This window comes from Trachurus japonicus, chromosome 7 (genome assembly GCF_045865225.1).
Source record: "Trachurus japonicus isolate A0001 chromosome 7, Traja_1.0".
NCBI lineage: Eukaryota > Metazoa > Chordata > Actinopteri > Carangiformes > Carangidae > Trachurus > Trachurus japonicus.
The window spans coordinates 18189384-18207222 of record NC_140913.1 but is presented as its reverse complement, the minus strand read 5'-3'; the positions used below and the strand labels follow the sequence as shown (position 1 = coordinate 18207222).

The window sequence follows — 17839 nt, the reverse complement described above, 5'->3', positions numbered from 1 at the left end:
CAGCAGCCCAACAAAATCCTCAGAGTCCTGTCCAAATCCCTTTCTTTTTCTTTCCCCTCCCTCCCCCCCGTCTGTGCCTTGTTATAGAGAAGAACAGACATAAGTTTAGGGTTAAAGGTCAGACCTCAGCCCTCCGTCTGTCCTCTGTTGACAACTGTCCCTCTGTCACTGATAAAAACAATATCAGGAGTTGAAACATGACAGAAATTGTCAAATGTTGTTTGCTTGGGTATTGCTGTTCATTGTCTCTCCGTGCTATTTACACATGCTGTGCAAATGATGAAAAATTGCTTTGTTGAAAAAGAGAGACACACAGAGAGGAACCATTCTCCTTGAGGGAGGAAAATAAAACACCCCCCATCCCTAAAAATATGCACAGAGAAGTGAGAGAGAGAAAGTGAGAAAAAAGAGAAGGAGAGGAAGCAGTTGCTGCTGTGGCTTGGCTGCCTGTGCGAAAGACGCAACAGAGTTAGAGAAAACACATAGGTGCATGAGATAGAAATAGAGAAAGAAAGGACGACGGAGAGGGAGCGAGAAAGAGAGGGCAATGACAAACGGCTTTTTCCTTCCTGCTGGCACTGCGTGCGATGTGCTCTGGATCCCCTCCCTCTCTGATTAGGCCCGTATTGATTTGAGGTGTGTTTGAGGGGGGTGGACGCGAGGTGATGGGGCGGGAAGGAAAAGCAGGATGAGAGGGGAGGAGAGGAGGAGGAGGAGGAGGCGGCGGCGGCGGCAGTAGGGGGTGCTGTAATTGTACACTAGATGCTCCTCTTTGGTGGCAGGGGAGGAGGTGAGGGAGAACAGGGAGGAAAAGGGGGAGGAGGGAGGACGAGGCAGGGAGGGTGTTAATGGGAGGCAAGAGAGAGCTCCTGATGGGGGGAGGAGGTTCCAAGCACACCTAGAGGAGAGGAGAGAGAGAAAGAAGCAGAGGAGCAGCTCAGAAGTGTGTTTATGAGGGGATGACAGCAACAAGGCGGGTGGCAGGAGGTGACTGATGTGAAGGTAAAAAAACACTAAAAATAAACATATCGTACAAACGATATGGGCTGAAAGACTCTGGTGAACTTAAGTTCAGTCAGCGGCTCCTCTGTCAACATCTGGAAAAGAGAGAGAGAGAGAGGAAGAACAGTGATAACACTTGAGGACAGATTGTTGGAAAGAGACATCGGAGGGAACAGAGAGACACAGCTCTCCTCCCTCCCTCCCTCCCTCCCACACACACACACACACACACACACAGTCGGGCAGATCTGTCATCCACAGCAGTGGAGGCCCCCAACAAGCACATCTCCAGACGCCCATGGCTTGCTTCACTTGCTCTGCTCCTCTCTCTCTCTCTCTCTCTCTCTCTCTCACTCTCTCCACCTATCACGTTTTTTCCCCCCCTCTTTGGCTCCTTTTCACTCTCATTCTTCTAACCCTGCATTTCCAAAGCAGCCGACATGTATGCAGGTAGAATCAGAGCCGAGCGGCAATATCAAGCCTTTCCTTTGGTCTCTTTCGCTGACTGCTCTGTCTCTTCTTTGTGTGTGTTCACAGATGCCCTTCTAGGCAAGAGGAGAAGCTTCTCTCCCAACAGCAGCAGCGAGTGTCCCTCTGACAGCAAGAAGTCACGTAGCGTATCCCCCAAAGGTAAGACCAGCGTAGTGTGCTCGTGTGCTGTGACGTTGCAGATGTGCTCGGACATGTAGACTCTCTGAGAGGAAACGCATGAAAACTGTAAGAAAGAAGGCAGAATGAGTGTAACAGGAAGAAGAAAGAAAGAGAGAGAGAGAGATGGACACTTCAGAGTGAAGAAGAGGCAGAAATGGGGCGGTATTGATTTAACCGCTGGTGGTCAGTGTGTTAGGGTTAGTGTGGTGATGGGAATATACACGCACATACACTCTGTCTTACTTGGCTCATGCTTGATGACACACTTCCGTGCCATCTCTCTATTAACCCTCTCCTTTGTCTCATACAGTTATAGTCGCATGCACATACACACACTTCAGAGGAAGACAGTACACCCAAATTACCAAAATGTTTCCTGACTACCCACTGGTAGTGTGGACTCATGAAGACAGGGTTTGTCTTTGATGCTACTCCAAAAGAATGGATGTTTTTGGCTAACACAGAAGAGGAAATCTTTAGTTGACAATTTTCCAGCAGCTTAACTTTTATACAGTGAAGGTCATTCTACAGGTCTCACTGGAGCAGTTTACATTAGAACAATTTTCTACCTCAAATGAACTCGCCCTTCACTAGGAAAACAGTGCATGGTATGTCTGCTTCCCTCCAAATACAGTAAATTCAGTCTTATGATATCCAAACAATGCAATGAATAAGATATTATGCTTTTTTAGAACAAGATTATCAATCTAATAGGGGATTCCAAGCATACACACTTCACTGTTAACTTTTAATTAGCCCTCTATGACAGACCTTGACAAGGCACACCTTGGCAAGACGATGCCCCTCTGTAGCTCTGGAATCCAGTCGCCATCCTCTATTATTCATATCTCCCTTGTGTGGTGTGAAACCGGGCCCATGACGTGGAGCCGGCACGGCCACCGGGCCTGTCCCTCTGGGCTCCTGAGGTAGACTTCCTGACTGATGCATTATACAGCAGGCAAAGCCAATGGTAGCTAACCGCACATCCAGGCTCGTCTCTGCAGACACATGAGCAACATGCACACACATACACGCTCCCAAGGCCACGTGCAAGCCAGACAACATCAGAGGAACACACACACACACACGTGACATGAATAGCTCACATTATTTAAAATATTAGTATAATGTGATGTTAGGATGGTTTGTGGGGGAAACAGGTAAGCGTATTTGCATAAGTGCATTTGGAGGTCAGATTGAGTTGTGTAGAGCTCAGCATGAACCTTGTGTTGACCTTTGCCCTCTGGTTGACCTTTGGCTGAGCGATGCCTTCCTCCTCTTTCACTGTGTAGGGAAGCACTCATTCCTGGCCATTATAGCATTACTTAGGCACAACCGAGCTTCTGAAAGATGCATGGATTTTTGCGGATGTGTTTTTGTGTCACAGTGCGTATGTGTGTGTTTATCTGCGTGCGTGTCTGTTTGTGTACTCTGGCTCGGCTTCCTTTTAAGGCAAATGGGGCTTGTGTGTTTTTATTTTGACTTTGTGTTTCAGGGTATGTGTGGTGGAGCTTCTGGCTTTCAAAACAAACAATCCCTGTGCGCACTTTATATATACTCTCTCTTTACTGTACATTTGCATAACGGAGACAGAGACTTTGTTTTTGTGTGTGTAAGTGTGCAGCAGCCTGCTGTCCAGAGAATTGTATTTAAGCCAATTCAAAACACTGCTGATCCCGTGACTTAACCTTGAGCTCTGCCCACACTCAAACATTGACTCCGCACCTGTATGCGTGTTCCTTTATGGGTGTTATCTATGCATGTTACATCTTTCTGCCTCCAAGTTTGGCGACAGACACTATCACTTAATGACTAATGCAGGTGGAGAAATAGATTGAGAGGGAGAGACTGCGAGGCTGGAGTATGGATGGAGCCAGAGAGATTGGATGCCGCTGTGTAAATGATGTCTGTTTTTCTTTCAGTTGCAAAGTCGGCACCCCCTGCTGTGTTTAGAGAGCGAAAAAAACTTAAGACAGGCACAGACTAGTTGCGCGCATACACACACGCACACACACATACACTCAAGGACCTTGGGTGGATTAGCAGGAGCTTGGCGGTGGAGACAGAGATGCTTGCGTGCTCGCTTCCTCCCTCACCACCTCCACCCCACCTCCGCTCCTCAGCGCCACTCCTGCTCGCCTGCCCGGGGCCAGGCTCAGGTTTCAATAAGAAGGAGGGTGGTAAAAATAACCCCTGCTTTCCTCTGCTTCTCCCTCCTCCTCTTTCCTCCCTCCTCTAACTCCCTAACCACCTCCCATATCCCCCCACCACCCTTACCTTAGATCATGTTACTATTGACAGAGAGAGAGAGGAGGGAGGTCAGAGAGAGAGATTAAGTGTGGGGACTGACAGCTAGATAGATATCATACACCACATTGTATTCACAACACCTTAAACACTGCAAGGCAGCACTACACACATACATGCACACAGTTGTAGAAACTAAGTTTTCTTGTTCTTTATGGGTTTTTTATTGTCTACAGTAGATAAATTCAAAATACAATGCAGTATTACAAAACACATTTTCACTCTATGCCACTGTCAGCATAGATGCTGTTGCACTCTCTGTCCAGAATTATAGCGAGTTCACGCTAAGGTCAGACTCAGACCATTAACAATGCATGCCTGCATGTGTGTAGCTTCATCTGAAGAAGCCTTTATTCCGTCACTGCCGATTTCTTAATGAATGATCTGTGTACAAGCTTATCTTCTGGCAGATATTTGTGGAGGTTGCAAGTCAAAAAGTGCAGTGATCTGTACAGTGATCAAAAACAAGCATGTTGAAAAAGTGTATAAAATTAATTTCGGGTAATTCTTTGTTCTAGATTTATCATATTTACAGTGGCATTGTGTTCCAGTTGTATTTTGTGATCTTTTTAGGGCTGTGCAAGGTGTGATTTTTATCCTAAAATACACCTGTCTTAGGAGCCAAAATGAAAAAATGTGACGGAGAAGTTCCCTTCCTCTCAGATTCCTCAAATGAAATTCTGGTGTTTGGTTTAGATACTGCTCAGAGGAATTAACACATAAAACAATGCAAACTGGCTACTCAACAGCAGTGAATGAACCCCTTCTTCCAGAATAAGTCAGACTCACAAGTATTAGATCTAGTTCTTCTCTTATCCTCGTGCCAGGTTGGTAAACAGCAGTGGTCTGTGCAGTTTAGTGATGCCCGGAAACGTTATTTTCTGTTTCGAACTACGCACTTTCAAAATCTGTGACCTCTGGCTGCCACTTGGAGCCACAAGCAGTTTAAAGCTGTATTGTAAATTTGAGTATGTGCTTGAGGCAAATTCCTCACAATCTTGACTGACACAGAGATGAATGTAGACTTGGATGAATATGCAAAAAACTAAAATTCAATCATATGCTGAAAAGAGAGTGGAGTGTGCAGCATGGAGGTCATAGCAGTTTATATAGACTGAGTGACTTCTAGTGCCTGGAGGTTCAAGTTCATATTTTTCTCCTGATGATTTGTATATTGATGGTCACTGACTGGGTGTAATATAAGTGTTTACTCTGTGTCTTCAGAAAACTCCCAGAGTCCGGTAGTGGAGGCCGGCGGCAGCCACAGCCACATGAGCCCTGAGGAGCACTACAGGCGCATGATGTCAGCGCTCAGCGAGCAAGGGTCCTATGAGGAGCAGCAGCAACGCCTCTACCAGCTGGCAAGCAGCATGGGTCTGCCCGGCCACGGTCAGTCCACAGCCTCTGTATTTTTGTGTGTGAGTGCCTGCGTGTGTGTGTGTGTGTGTGTGTGTGTGCGCGCCTGGCCATAATTGCCATCATCACCCTTACTGTCACTTTAATGGCTTTTAAATATCTGCAGTGCTCCTCCCGTTACATCATTCATACCTCAGTGCACAGTTGGTTTTTAAATTCCAAATCGTGTATCCTGCTCTACCTGCAAGAACTGACTCATGAAAGATCTAGAGGTACTCTCTTTTAGTTTTTTTCCTTGTTTTGAAGTAACTTGAGAGTTAGTTTGAGATTTACTTCAAACTAAGAGTTTCCTTTGGAAGCACTTCACTAGCTTCTGTTTAAAAAAAAAAACCTTTTCCATCACCTGTCACCAAGTCACCAAGATGTGGCGCTACTTTGTAACCTCAGAGTGTAGCACTGTGTTCAGGGTACCATGTTAAGTTGTGCCACACTGCTGCCATTGTAAAACCCCTGCCATGGAGATGGCTGACATTTCTATTTGCGGTGCTTGCCCACCAGTGTCAAAGTGTCAGTCAGAGTGATTTCTGACCACCACGGCTCACCGTTGTTAACAACACCCACAAGCCTTGCATGCATCAACGCCACGACTGATTCGGAAGCTCTTATTGGCTGCCGGCCAGGACTCTAAATCTCCCAACACTCTGGAAACCACTAGTGTGTCCCAATTTTCTTCACTTTCTACAGAAGCATAAAATTTAGTGGTTTTAGCATGAGAGAATTGTACTTTGATAGGGAAAAAAGGAAAATGAAAAAAGTTGCCTTGTTTGGGTTTTATAAGTTGGTTTTACATTCATTTCACTTTGCCTGTCATTAAATGTTAACCTTTTTCTCACATTATTGTAAAGAATGTAACATAAAGTCCTACCAGTCTTTATGAGCTCTTTTGCAGTAGCATAAATCCAATCGATGCCCTGGCTGAATTGTAGTTTGAGCTACTTTTATTTTTATTTGATTAGTAATGATTTTTAATTGCTGGCTGCAAATCTAGGGGGCGAAGCCTATAAACGCTTTAATTGCCTTTTCCCCATGTCTTAGAGGAGTTAGAGGCAAGATGCAGTGCATTGTGGGGATTTTATGGCCCAGGGTGCAGTCTGATCGTTGGCTTCCTTTCCCAGAAGCCTTGCTGGTATGAGGCAGACGCTCTGGCGCAACACAGACACACTCGCTCCGTTTCTTCACTTCCACATTCCAAATCGTTTGATAGTTTCCACACTATCCTTTATTCTGCACTTGTGCATTCTTCTTCCAAGCTGCACTTAAAAGCTTTCTGTGTGCAGAGGAGGACGAAGAGACGGAGGTAGAGAGACACCAAAAATAGGAGTAAAAAAACTAAAAAAAATTTTTGAGGAGAGAAATGGTCAAAGGAAATGAGGGAGAACAGAGACAAGAGTAGAGCGAATAAATAACTTCTCCCTGAGAAAAGAATAAAAACCTCATACATACAATTTAATGTTTTATCAATGATGCTCAGGTCATACACTTAAATATAACTTCCACTTAAAACAAAACTTCTCATGAAGATTTCCTCCTAGCGACGCGTGTGTGTGTTTGTGTCCCTCGTTGCATTGGTGCATGTCAGATCCTCTAAGCGGATGATGAGCCATGGGCATAACAGGCTTTGCCAACGCTCCCTGACAGCCAAGCCTTTGGTGCTGCTAATATTCCTTTTCTTCCACACCTGGCAACTTCTTCCATCTTCCCACTGCCACTTTACAAGTTTATGCAGAAAACTTCTTTTTACACAACAAGAAAATCCTCTCCCTCTCTCTCAAATTAACAGTTGGAGCTTGTAAAGAAACTGACACTCTCAGACACAAACAGTCTCGGAGGTGGGACACGGGGGACAGCTGTTTTGTCTCTCGAGAGGCTGATGAGAATAACTTCAGCCAGAGCCCCCTTGACATTGACCTGGTCTCCGATGGGGCCCCTGTGACCCCCTTCTCGCTCCCCACTGGGCTCCCACCACCACCACCATCTCTCCTATACATCTCCCTCTCAAGCACTGCTTTTATACCCCCACCCCGTCTCTCCTCCTCCTCCTTCCCGTACCCCCACCTCCAACTCTCCCTTTAGCCTTGGTCCCCGCAGAGCATCCTTTCATGTGTTTGAAGTGTAGGGCACAGAAAATGAAAGTGTGTGTGCGTGAAAGAGGCGGGGGTGAGATGGAACTCCGTGTGCATGTGTGTGTGTGTGTGTATGTGTAGGTGCAAGGTGTTGTTTGAGAGGCTCTCTCTGGACCTGATGGGCAAAAGAAGAGTTGGGAAGGGGAGGAGGGGCTGAAATTTGAGGTGGAGGTGGAGGGGTGGCGGGGTTGTAGAAATGGCCAGGAGGGCTTTCCCTCCCTCTTCATATGATGAAAGGAGAGAGAAAAGAAAGAGAACTGTGGGGGTAGAAATCCAGATGAAAGTGAAGGGAGGGGTGGGATGGAAGGGGCGTTCTACTGTTTTGTCTCATGCAGTTAAGTCTGATTTGAAACATGAAGCTGTACACAACATCTCTTCATTATCATCCCAAAGAGCTGGAAAACTCAAACGTGTGATTGGTCAAACAGTCGAACACATTGAGTGTGACAAACACGCCACAAATTTACTGCTGGCTAAGGCTACGATGCTGGTTGAATACCTTCTTCCTGAAAAGATACTTAATTTTCTGGTGTATGGTGCGCTTTAGCGGATGGATGTCGGCTTTTGTGTACCTGCCAGTCCACCAAATCCATCACAAGGCCGGCCAAGCTGTATCAGCGCAGCGCTCCTCTGCATTCTCACGCCGAGGAAAACCCGGCTTAACCGAGAGGATTTAGGCCCAACTCCAGGAATGATGGCAGGGAGAAAAATGAGATGGCACAAAGGAGGGATAAGCGGGATGGGTCCGAGTGGTAAACTGGGACCTCCCAAAATAACTCTTGCTAAGGAAGAGATGTGTGTAATTGTGTGTGTTTGTGTGTCCTCAATTAGGACTGTAATTTGTAGGCAGAGGGACTCTCCCCTTGTGCTCCAGCAGCTGCAACACGAAGAGTTTTAGAGTGCGAAATTCTCAATCTGAGTACCGACTACGCTCACACACACACAATCACACACAGGCAGGGTAGAGCCCCAGGTGACCCTGCTCTCCTCAGTTCACATGATGAAAGAGAATTAGAGAGGTGGGGGGGGGGGCCTATGTCAAAGTGAAGCTTTACAAACATTGACTGGATAATAAGAGAATGAAATAAGAAGAGAACTGGAAGAAATACAATATATACTAATAAATGTAGAGTTTCAGTGTCATTCAGATTGTATTGTGTAGGTTTAAAGAAGCATTCCACCTATTTAACATATCAAAGTCATAGCTACCATTGAATCGTCTTTGGGTTTAATGTTTTAATATCTTTGACATAAAATAAACTTTATTTTGAGTTCTCACCTTGCCTTGTATAGAAGTATCAAGTAGTTTAGAAATATTGAATTGTATGACCTTTTAAGTCTCCTGTAGGTTGAGAAAACCAGGGTCAGACCACAACAGCCTAAAAGAAGCTATGTCGAAGACAGTTACTCCAGTAGCATCATTTAAAGGGATATTTCAACATTTTGGCAAATTCGCCTATTGCTATAGTTTTAGGAGTAGGTTCATTTCCTTTAATTGTTGGTGCAAGCTGTTTTAAGATAGGCTGGGCTGCTCAGCTAGTGCAACGGAGACTCATGGTATTTCCACATTTCCCTCATCAAACTAAAATACACAATCCAACAACTCCAAATGCTCTCGTGGACAAGTTGTGACCTGCACATTCGCCACGGTATGAAATGAATAACGTATAATTATGTAACATTTTGATACATGAAGCAAATACTCAGAACTACTTGCTTTTAAAATCACTCCGCCAAGCAGCCGTGTCTGAAATGTAGTTCTGGCTACACATTTGCCTCGAAAACAACTCTGTCTCGTTAAGTTCCATCATTATTTCATAGCGTGGCGAATGTGCAGGTCACAACTTGTCCACAAGAGCGTTTTGGAGTTGTTGGATTGTGTATTTAGTTTGATGAGGGAAACGTGGAAATACCGTGCGCCTCCGGATATCTCAGGCTGTACTGAATTGATTGATGACTTCCTTTTTTATTATTTTAAATATGACTGTTCAAAGTCTCCAAACTTCATGGTCACAGGAGTGCACCTTAAACTGAGCCGGTCATACAAAATAATTGGTGAGGTGGGATTGTGACCACAATAAAGTCTTAGAGGTCAGCTCTTCCTCCGTGTCACCCCTACCCCATGTATGCAAGCGCACAACAGATTGTGTGTGTGTGCGTGCACGTGCATGCACACGCACACACTCTTTGACTCCGGTCCCTCTGATCCTTCCCTTATCTCCCTCTTACCCACACACACACAGACACACACACAAACACCCTTGTCTGCCGCCAGCCGAGTCCCCTGCGGCCTGGCGCAGCAAACAGATCGATACACCGGAGCTAGGCCGCATTAATATCTGTCGCTTCACCCCCCCACACCCCGCCCCACCCAGGCGCCTGCTCAACTGCCTCAGCACACACACAACTCACGCAGAAACACACAGTCAGGCGCACACACACGCAAGCACCTAAATCACACAGACACACATCACACCCGCACCGGCGGCGGAAATGGCCCCTAGCTCCCGAGGGATCTGTCTAATTAAAAAAGTGGGGAGGGGGAAGGGGAGGAGGTGGAGGTGGAGACGAGCAGAGAGAGGAGAGATAGATTGAGGCAGAGAGAGAGGGAGGGAGGAGAGAAAAGGGAGGAGAGAGAGAGAAGGATGGATTTTTCTCTCATTAGAAGCCATGTCTCCTGGTGTGGCCTGGCCTGGCTGATAATGATGAGGCCTCTTCTCCTACGAGGGCGAGAGAGAACAGGGGTGGCTGGGAGAGAGGGGGAGAGTGAAGAAAGAGATGGAATGAGGCGAGTGGTAGAGGGCAAGAAGGTGGAGAAGAGAGGGCAGGCACAGATTGAAGGAGAAGGTGTGATGATGGTGGGGAGGGGTAAAAACACTCTGCCCCCTGATGTGCCGCTTGTACAAAAACACACCATTATTTGTTATGAAAACATTATCACACACGCACTGTAATTTTTCATGCCGTATTTCTAACCTTTTAGCTTTTCCGTATCCACTTCTTGATTTCCTCACATTTGCTTGAAAGTGGTCAGCTCGGCACAGCAGATGGATTTAAATACGATGTGTTGATTTCATACACCTCTGCCAAAATGTCTGTTTGGTGTATCTTTGTTCAGTGCAAGTGTGTTTGCATGCGTAAATAGGTCTAACATGGGGATTAGAAAGTGCATCACAATCACTTTCGGTATTAATGTGGAATGAGCCGAGTGGGGTTTTTAAAATGACTTATTGGTATTTTTATGAGCTGTCTGCATACTTAACCCTCGCATCTATCTTACAGGACAATAAACAACTTTTTATATTATGCTTCACTTCTTCTAGGTTGCCCAAAAAACTGTTATGTTTACATTTATAGGATAATGTACATTTTTTAAAGAACTATAAGCTGGTCAAATTGATAGATTATTGACTTTTTGTTCTAAAATTTTCTGAACAACCCTTTTTCTTTTTCCTCTTTTTTGAGGAAGATAGTTTTATTCCATGCTCTCTTTTCCCCTCTGACTCCTTCTCATCTTTACTCTTTGCCAACTCCTCTCATCTCTCTCACTATTTGCCCCTTTGTTCCTCATTCAGACATACTGCGCGCCCGTCAGGAGGCGCTGGCTGCGGCGGTGAGGAATCCAGTGGCCTTAGAAGCTCACCTGCCCTCGGCGGGCAGCTCCTCCTCATCCAGCCAGAGACGTAAGCAGGGCCTGCCGCAGCACAGGGACGCCCATTACACCGACAGGTGAGAAGCAAAAACACACACTAGCTTGACGTCCAAGTCTCCACACTGGCATTACTCCAACTAGCTGCTGAAACTGCAGCCATGGTTTGCATGCAATATTGCAGTATTATTCATCATTAATAAAGCGAACCACCCACATCTCCACATAACATACATACTGCATAAGAGGCCACAATTGACGTGACCACACATGAATATAGAAATCAGAATGAAAACATGTTGAGAGAATTCATGTAAGTGGGGGAAAGAGTTGAAGGAGTTAATCAGCTGCCAGTCTGCATCACTACAACACTGCACTCCTCTTTCCAGTCGTCTTCTCATTTCCTAGCACAAGATCAGATCTCATTTTTGGCTTTTTCAGTGTGCTGCAGTGTGTGTGTGTGTGTGTGTGTGTGTGTGTGTCCACATACATGGCTAAACTAAGGATCCAATAACCTCTTGGCTACCACTGTGGAGCTGCACGCCTGCATCCCCGGCTTCTCCTCCCTCCTCTCCCCCCAGCGCTGGCCCCTGCGCCTCCCAAACAAAGCCGGGGGCAGCGGGAGTGGGCGGGTAATTGCTTGTCGATTATTTATGTGGCGCGGGGAGAGGCGGGGGATCGATAATGGGCCGGCGGTGCGGCAACAGGGGGGGAGGGTGTGAGTGGAGTGGAGGGTGGTGAGGGGTAGGGGTGGGGATGTAAGCAGGAAGCAGTGCGGCCAGGCGCTGTGTGGTGCAGCTCTGGTAGGCTATGGGGGTGTTTATATTGTGTGTGTGTGTTGAGGCGAGGAGGTGGGGGTGGGGTGGGGGGCCTGATTGTTCACTTGTGTTTGTTTGTTCCATTTTTCAAGCCGGCCGTCTGCATGCGTGTTCATCTATGCGGATTGAATTCGGGTTTGTTTGTGTGAATATGTCTGTTAATTTGTGCGTGTGTGTGCGTATGTGTGGCCAGTGGTGCAGTGTGAATGTAGGCAGTGAGCCGCGGCTGTTCTCCAACAGCACACAGAGTAATTAGCCACACAGGACTGGGGAGAGTTAACTAGGCCTCACCCTCCTTGCATCCATCCATCTCTACCTCACTTCGTCCCCCTCCACCTCCCCCTGTCTCCTTTAACTCTTTCACACTGAGTGTTTTTGGAGTGGGTAAAAAAAAGAGGGGTTAATGGGGAAAATATGTTGAAATGCTCTTTCAATCACTTGTACTAATGTCCAAATTAAAGAATGCAAAAAGAAAGAAAAGGGAACCAGACAAAGAGTGATGGAAATCTGTATAATGTTGCACCTGCATTTACTTGCATGCACCTTGACTAGCCTATAGGTTAGGTTAAAGAATACAAATTGGTTCTTTAAAAAAAAAAAAAAAAGTTTCCAAAGAAATCTTTCCTTTAAACAGAGTGTATGCCCAGCTACATTGTAACAGTTGAGGAAGGCCTCACTCTAATAAGTAATGCCCATGTGTAAGGCCTGAACGAGCTGAGATCCACCCAACACCTGTGGGATAAACTGAACTGCAGAATCTCTTTATCAAACTCCACAATCTCTTGCTAATGTGACTGCAGCTTAAAGTAAATTGGGTATGTGTGAATTTACGTGTTGAATGACCTCATGTGGGGGTGATGTCCACTTACTTTTGGCCTTGTAGTGTATCCTGTGTGTTTAAACGCCTGACTGTATACCCACTCAACCATAAATTGTACTCAACCTGCGAAAGAAGACCAAGAGAAAACTGAGAACAGACATTAGAGTGGAAAGAGTGCAAAGTGAAAGGAAAATTAAAATCAAGATAATTGGGGAGCAAAAGCAAAAAAAAAACAAAAAAACAAAAAGCAGAATGAAAAGCTGAGATTGAGGAAGTGAGTTAGAGACAGAAGCTCCCCCCCTCTCTAACTCTCTCCATGGCTCACCTTTCCATCGACCCCTCATCATTGATTATCTGGGGCCCATTAGGGCCCATTGTTAAAAACAAATCATTAGGGCCGCTCGATGGGCTTAGAGCCTGGCGCTCCATTTGTCTGGCCTTAAATGGCACTAAGCTCACCAAGCATCTGCAAGGCAAATAGGGGAGGGATGGAGAAAAGTAAAGAGAACGGGGAAAGAGAGGGAGGGAGAGGGGGGATCTGGAAAACATGGGAGCTTAAAACGGGGGTGAGGAGGGGAGATGGTGAGAGGACGAAATGACGGAGAGAGATGAAGCAAAATAGGGAGCGAGGAGATCGAGAGAGTGTGAGATAAGGGGAGGAAGGGAGGGACGGAGCGAGCGAGCGAGATAGAGGGCGAGAGAGAGAGAGGGAGAGGGAGAGAACGAGCACGGAGGGAGCCTCATCCATTTTAATGAGCTTCCTGTGTAAATGTGTTCCTGCGGAGAAGGAGCCGAAGGCGGCCGCGCGGCGCTCCTAATCCCCCCACGCTCCCATCATTAAGGGCAGCCCTGTCACACACACACACACACACACACACACACACACACACACACACACACACACACACACACACACACACACACACACACACACACACACACACACACACACACACGGAGCCTGGGCTGCTGTGGGACGGGACCGCTGTCGCCACTCTGACAGGTCGTCACACACCAGTGAATTCCCCAGGAGCCCGTGGCCTCACTGCAGGCAGAGAGACAGAGGGAGAGAGGAGGAGGAGAGAGAGACACAGAGAGAGGGGGGAGGTGAGAGAGGGGGAGAGGTGGCGCCGGGGGGAGAGAGAGGGAGAGAAACAGAGCGAGCGGAGGGAGGAGGAGGGGGTGGAGGGCATCTCCTGATATAGCTAGTTTCTCCATTATGAGCACACACCTTGCATTTATGAATCTGACCATTTACAGTCTCGCGCTAAAGCTAGGTGTTTTCGCCTAGTCCTTTGAACAACACGCTCGTGACTCTGCCAACAAAATGCACAGATAGGAAAAAAAACAAAAAACACGCGCGCGGGCACACAAACAAGGCGCTAAGCGACTAATGTCTGCCGCTCCTCCCTCAAAATTGCCGCCTATAAAAGAAGGAAGAGAGGGAGCGATGGAGGAAGGGAGTGAATGGGGAGTGTCAGACGCTCTCTCTCTCTCTCTCTCTCACTCCCCGTGATTAGGCCTAATTATGGTGGCGCAGACGCCTGGCAGCCCCAGTCATGCAGCTTTAATTGACCGTTATTCATCTGCGGGCTAACGCCAGGCAGGGGTAGGCGGCGCGCGGAGAGGGAAGAAAGAGAGCGGGAGGGGGGAGGGTGGGGGGCGCTTGGCGTGCGGGAGCCGTGGCGTGGGGGTGGATGGGAGTTTTTTTTTTTGCGGGCGCCTTAGCGAAGCCTAGTGGAACTGTGCGTCGCGAGGCTAATTGCTAGCCCCGAGGGATTAGGCCAGGTGATTACACACTGGGCGGTGTAATTACATAAGCAGCGGCCGGCAGGGCCCGGCTCGAGGCTCTGGGGGTCACGCGCCGCAGCCCTCACCCAAGATTAATTGGAGCTGCCACTGGAGTGCGAGGCACCGCCGGAGAGAGCGGTTATACGATTAGCATTAACATTTCAGCGGCGGAGGCGATCGATGAATGGTCCAACCCCCCCCCCCCACCTCTACACACACACACACACACACACACACACACACACACACACACACACACACACACACACACACACACACACCACCTTCTTGGTACTGGCTCCACACCCCCCTCCACCAGACACACACACACATGCACTCACTCACAGGCACACACACTCATCTCCCCGCTCTTCGTGCGTGCCCTCCCTCCTTGCAGTTCCTCTCCCTCTCCTCTCCCCTCACCATTTAGTGAGGTGGGAGACATGCAGGCGCTAGCTAATTTGAACACGGTTGCAAAACAATATTTGCGGTTGCATGCGTCCCAGTGTTGGTTTTTGATTTTGTTGTTTTCCTCAGCTTGTTTCCCCATGTATGCTTTTGTGCGGCGCAGTCACACACAGCTGAGTTCTGATTGGTGTGATAGCAGCGGCTCAGGATGAGAAAAACAAGAGACAGGAGAGGGAAGAGGTGTGGAGAGCTAGTGAGCTCAGAAAGGCCCTGAGAACCGGAGAAGCCGGAGAGCTGCTGCTGCTGCTCCTGCATCTGCATCATCATCCACTCCAGATCCTATAACCATGAACATGTGCACAATACTGAGAGAAAGAGGGATAGAACGAGAGAAAGGATATCACAGTGACATGGCAAGGCCAGGATAAGGAGAAGGGATGAGATAGAGTGAAAAGCGGAGAGAAAAATATATAGAGCGGCAAAAAAATTAAAGTAGGGAAAAACTGAACAAGACAGATTTTTAGAGGTCACAAAAAAGTGGAGAGACGGGAGTGAAGAAAAGGAAAAAAAGATGGGTAAGACAGAACAAGAGAGGGAGAAAGGTGAGAGGCGCCTTTCCCCCTCAAGGAGGACAAAAGACGAAGCCAATAATGGAGAGGCCTTTTCAGAAGCAGAGGTTGCAGGACGCTCCATCTTTTCACCGGCTTCAATGCAGCCTAGAGAGCAAGAGGGAGAGAGAAAGGGAAACAGGGAGACGGGCGTAAAAAAAGGGAGAGAGGAGGGATGAGTGTTAATTAGAAGGTCCTTCAGCCCGTGGCCCCGGTCAAGACACAGGGGCCGCCCCAGCTGTCGGAGCATGACACACTGGCATTGTGCATTCAGCTCTCATTATGTGTGTGGGTCTAGAGTTGTGTGTATGTGTCTCTGTGTATATATCGCGTGTGTGTATGTGTGAGGCGGCAAGGGGAAGGAAAGGCTGCAGTCCAGGGTACAGAAATGGCCAGCGGCGCTTGTTGCGGCGTGACAAGACTGATGAGGCACTGGGGCGACAGGGGGGGCCTCTGGAGCTACACCGATAAAAATACACGGCGTACATTGGTGTGGCAGCGTGCAACACATCCACCAAGATGGAGCAGAGACGCACTGAGAAAAATACACTGCTCACTTAACCAATATGTGTTATATATACCTTACCTCCTGCTTTATGATCTCGTCTTTGGACTTTTTTCAGTGAAATGCACATTTAGCTTATTGTTCTTTTTTTTTTTTTAAATTTCTGTCCACAGAGACCTGTCCCATCCACCACCTCTACTGTCCCCTCCAACTGCCCCTCACATCGCCTTAGGACCTCACCTGCGGCCTCCTTTCCTGGGCATGCCCTCTGCTCTCTGCCAAGCTCCTGGTGAGTCGTCGATTAGATGATGATGATATATAAGTGCCCAGGACCAATGAGAGAACAAAAAAGTTGAAATGAAGGAAATGTTCCATGGCTTTGGATAAAACCAGAAGATTCAAATCCAAAACGCTGCAGAAGCTGCAGGATATTAATTTTTTTCATAACATGTGGGAACTCTTTTTTTTAATATATAAAATGTGTGTTTAAAGGAGTGTGTGTATTTTCTTGCTGTCTCTATCACAGGGTATGGTTTCCTTCAACCAGCTCAAGCTGAGATCTTCGCACGGCAACAGGAGATGTTGAGGAAGCAGAATCTAGCCAGGTGTGTGTCTGTGTTGCATTGTTACAGGGTGCAAGAATAGAGTGATTATGACAGATGTGTATAAGGAAGTTTTTAGATGTTGGCTTATTAGTTGATGCTTCTAGATTTGAGTTGTTTAGAGGCAGATTTGTGAACACAGTTACCATAGATGTTCTTGATAAAGACCAATGTAAACAGTATTGAAAATGTGCAACAGTGTATAATTCTGCCAGGATGTTAAAGTCTTCTCATGTTTTACTGCCTCAGACTTGAGATGTCAGCAGAGCTGCTGAGACAGAAGGAGTTGGAAAGTCTCCACCAGCGACAGCAACAGCGTCTTATTGGCTCCGACCATCTGGGAGCTCTACCTCTGAGCCTACCCCCTGACCATCCAGCCCTGCGGAGCCTCCACGACATCCCAGAGGGCCATCCCCTCCGCGAGGAACTGGCACGCCGCTCAAACGCAATGCTGGTGCTTCGCCACGGCGCTGCCACGCCCCTCCTAACCTTAAACCATCAGCAGCAGCAGCAACTACCAGGGGCATCATCCACACCCAAAGACACCCAGGCACAGAGCTCCACTGCTGGGCCAGAAGCAGAATCCAGGAAGGCCCCCCGCCGGGGTTCCCAGATACAACTCCGGGCTGGGGATCACACAGGAGGGAGAGAAGACAGAGGAAGGGAGGGAGACAGGGAGGTGCAGGATGAGGAGATGAAGGACTCAGACAGTGAAACAGAGATGTGCACAGAGAGGCAGGAGGGCATCGGTGCCAAGACCACTTGTAAACCAAGGGACAGGGAGAGAGATCGGAGTAAGGAGACTGGCAGCAAGAGAGTGTGTGACGGTGCCAAAGAGACTGGGGAGTGCTCAGGCAGGCTGAGCGCCCCGTGTAGCTCAGCAGGCACAGAGTCACCCAGTCGTCACCTCTTCACCCCTGGATTGGGCAAGACTGATGTCAAGTACCACCTGCCGCCTGGACTCATGCCACCGCTGCCTGCTCTTCACGCCCAGTCGTTCCCCTTCGGATTTCCCTACGCCAACCCTTACTTTCACACGGGTAAGAGACTCAGGCACGCACGCACACACACACACACACACAGCTGAAAGCAAACATGTGAAACCCATTAGCGTCACTCTGTGTGCGTGTCTCCAGTGT

General features: G+C 47.7%; 1 protein-coding gene across 4 annotated transcripts in view; it reads left to right on the top strand.

The window, feature by feature from the left end:
* The window catches only part of samd11 (sterile alpha motif domain containing 11), a 50558-nt gene that overhangs the window by 29242 nt on the left and 3477 nt on the right, over positions 1-17839 (top strand). For all 4 annotated transcript variants that reach the window (XM_085781765.1, XM_085781764.1, XM_085781766.1 and 1 more), the window contains exons 5-10: positions 1540-1632; positions 5185-5349; positions 11075-11228; positions 16272-16387; positions 16625-16703; positions 16950-17740. In XM_085781765.1, coding sequence (XP_085637891.1) covers positions 1540-1632; positions 5185-5349; positions 11075-11228; positions 16272-16387; positions 16625-16703; positions 16950-17740 — 1398 coding nt within the window. The remainder of the gene's footprint in view (positions 1-1539; positions 1633-5184; positions 5350-11074; positions 11229-16271; positions 16388-16624; positions 16704-16949; positions 17741-17839) is intronic.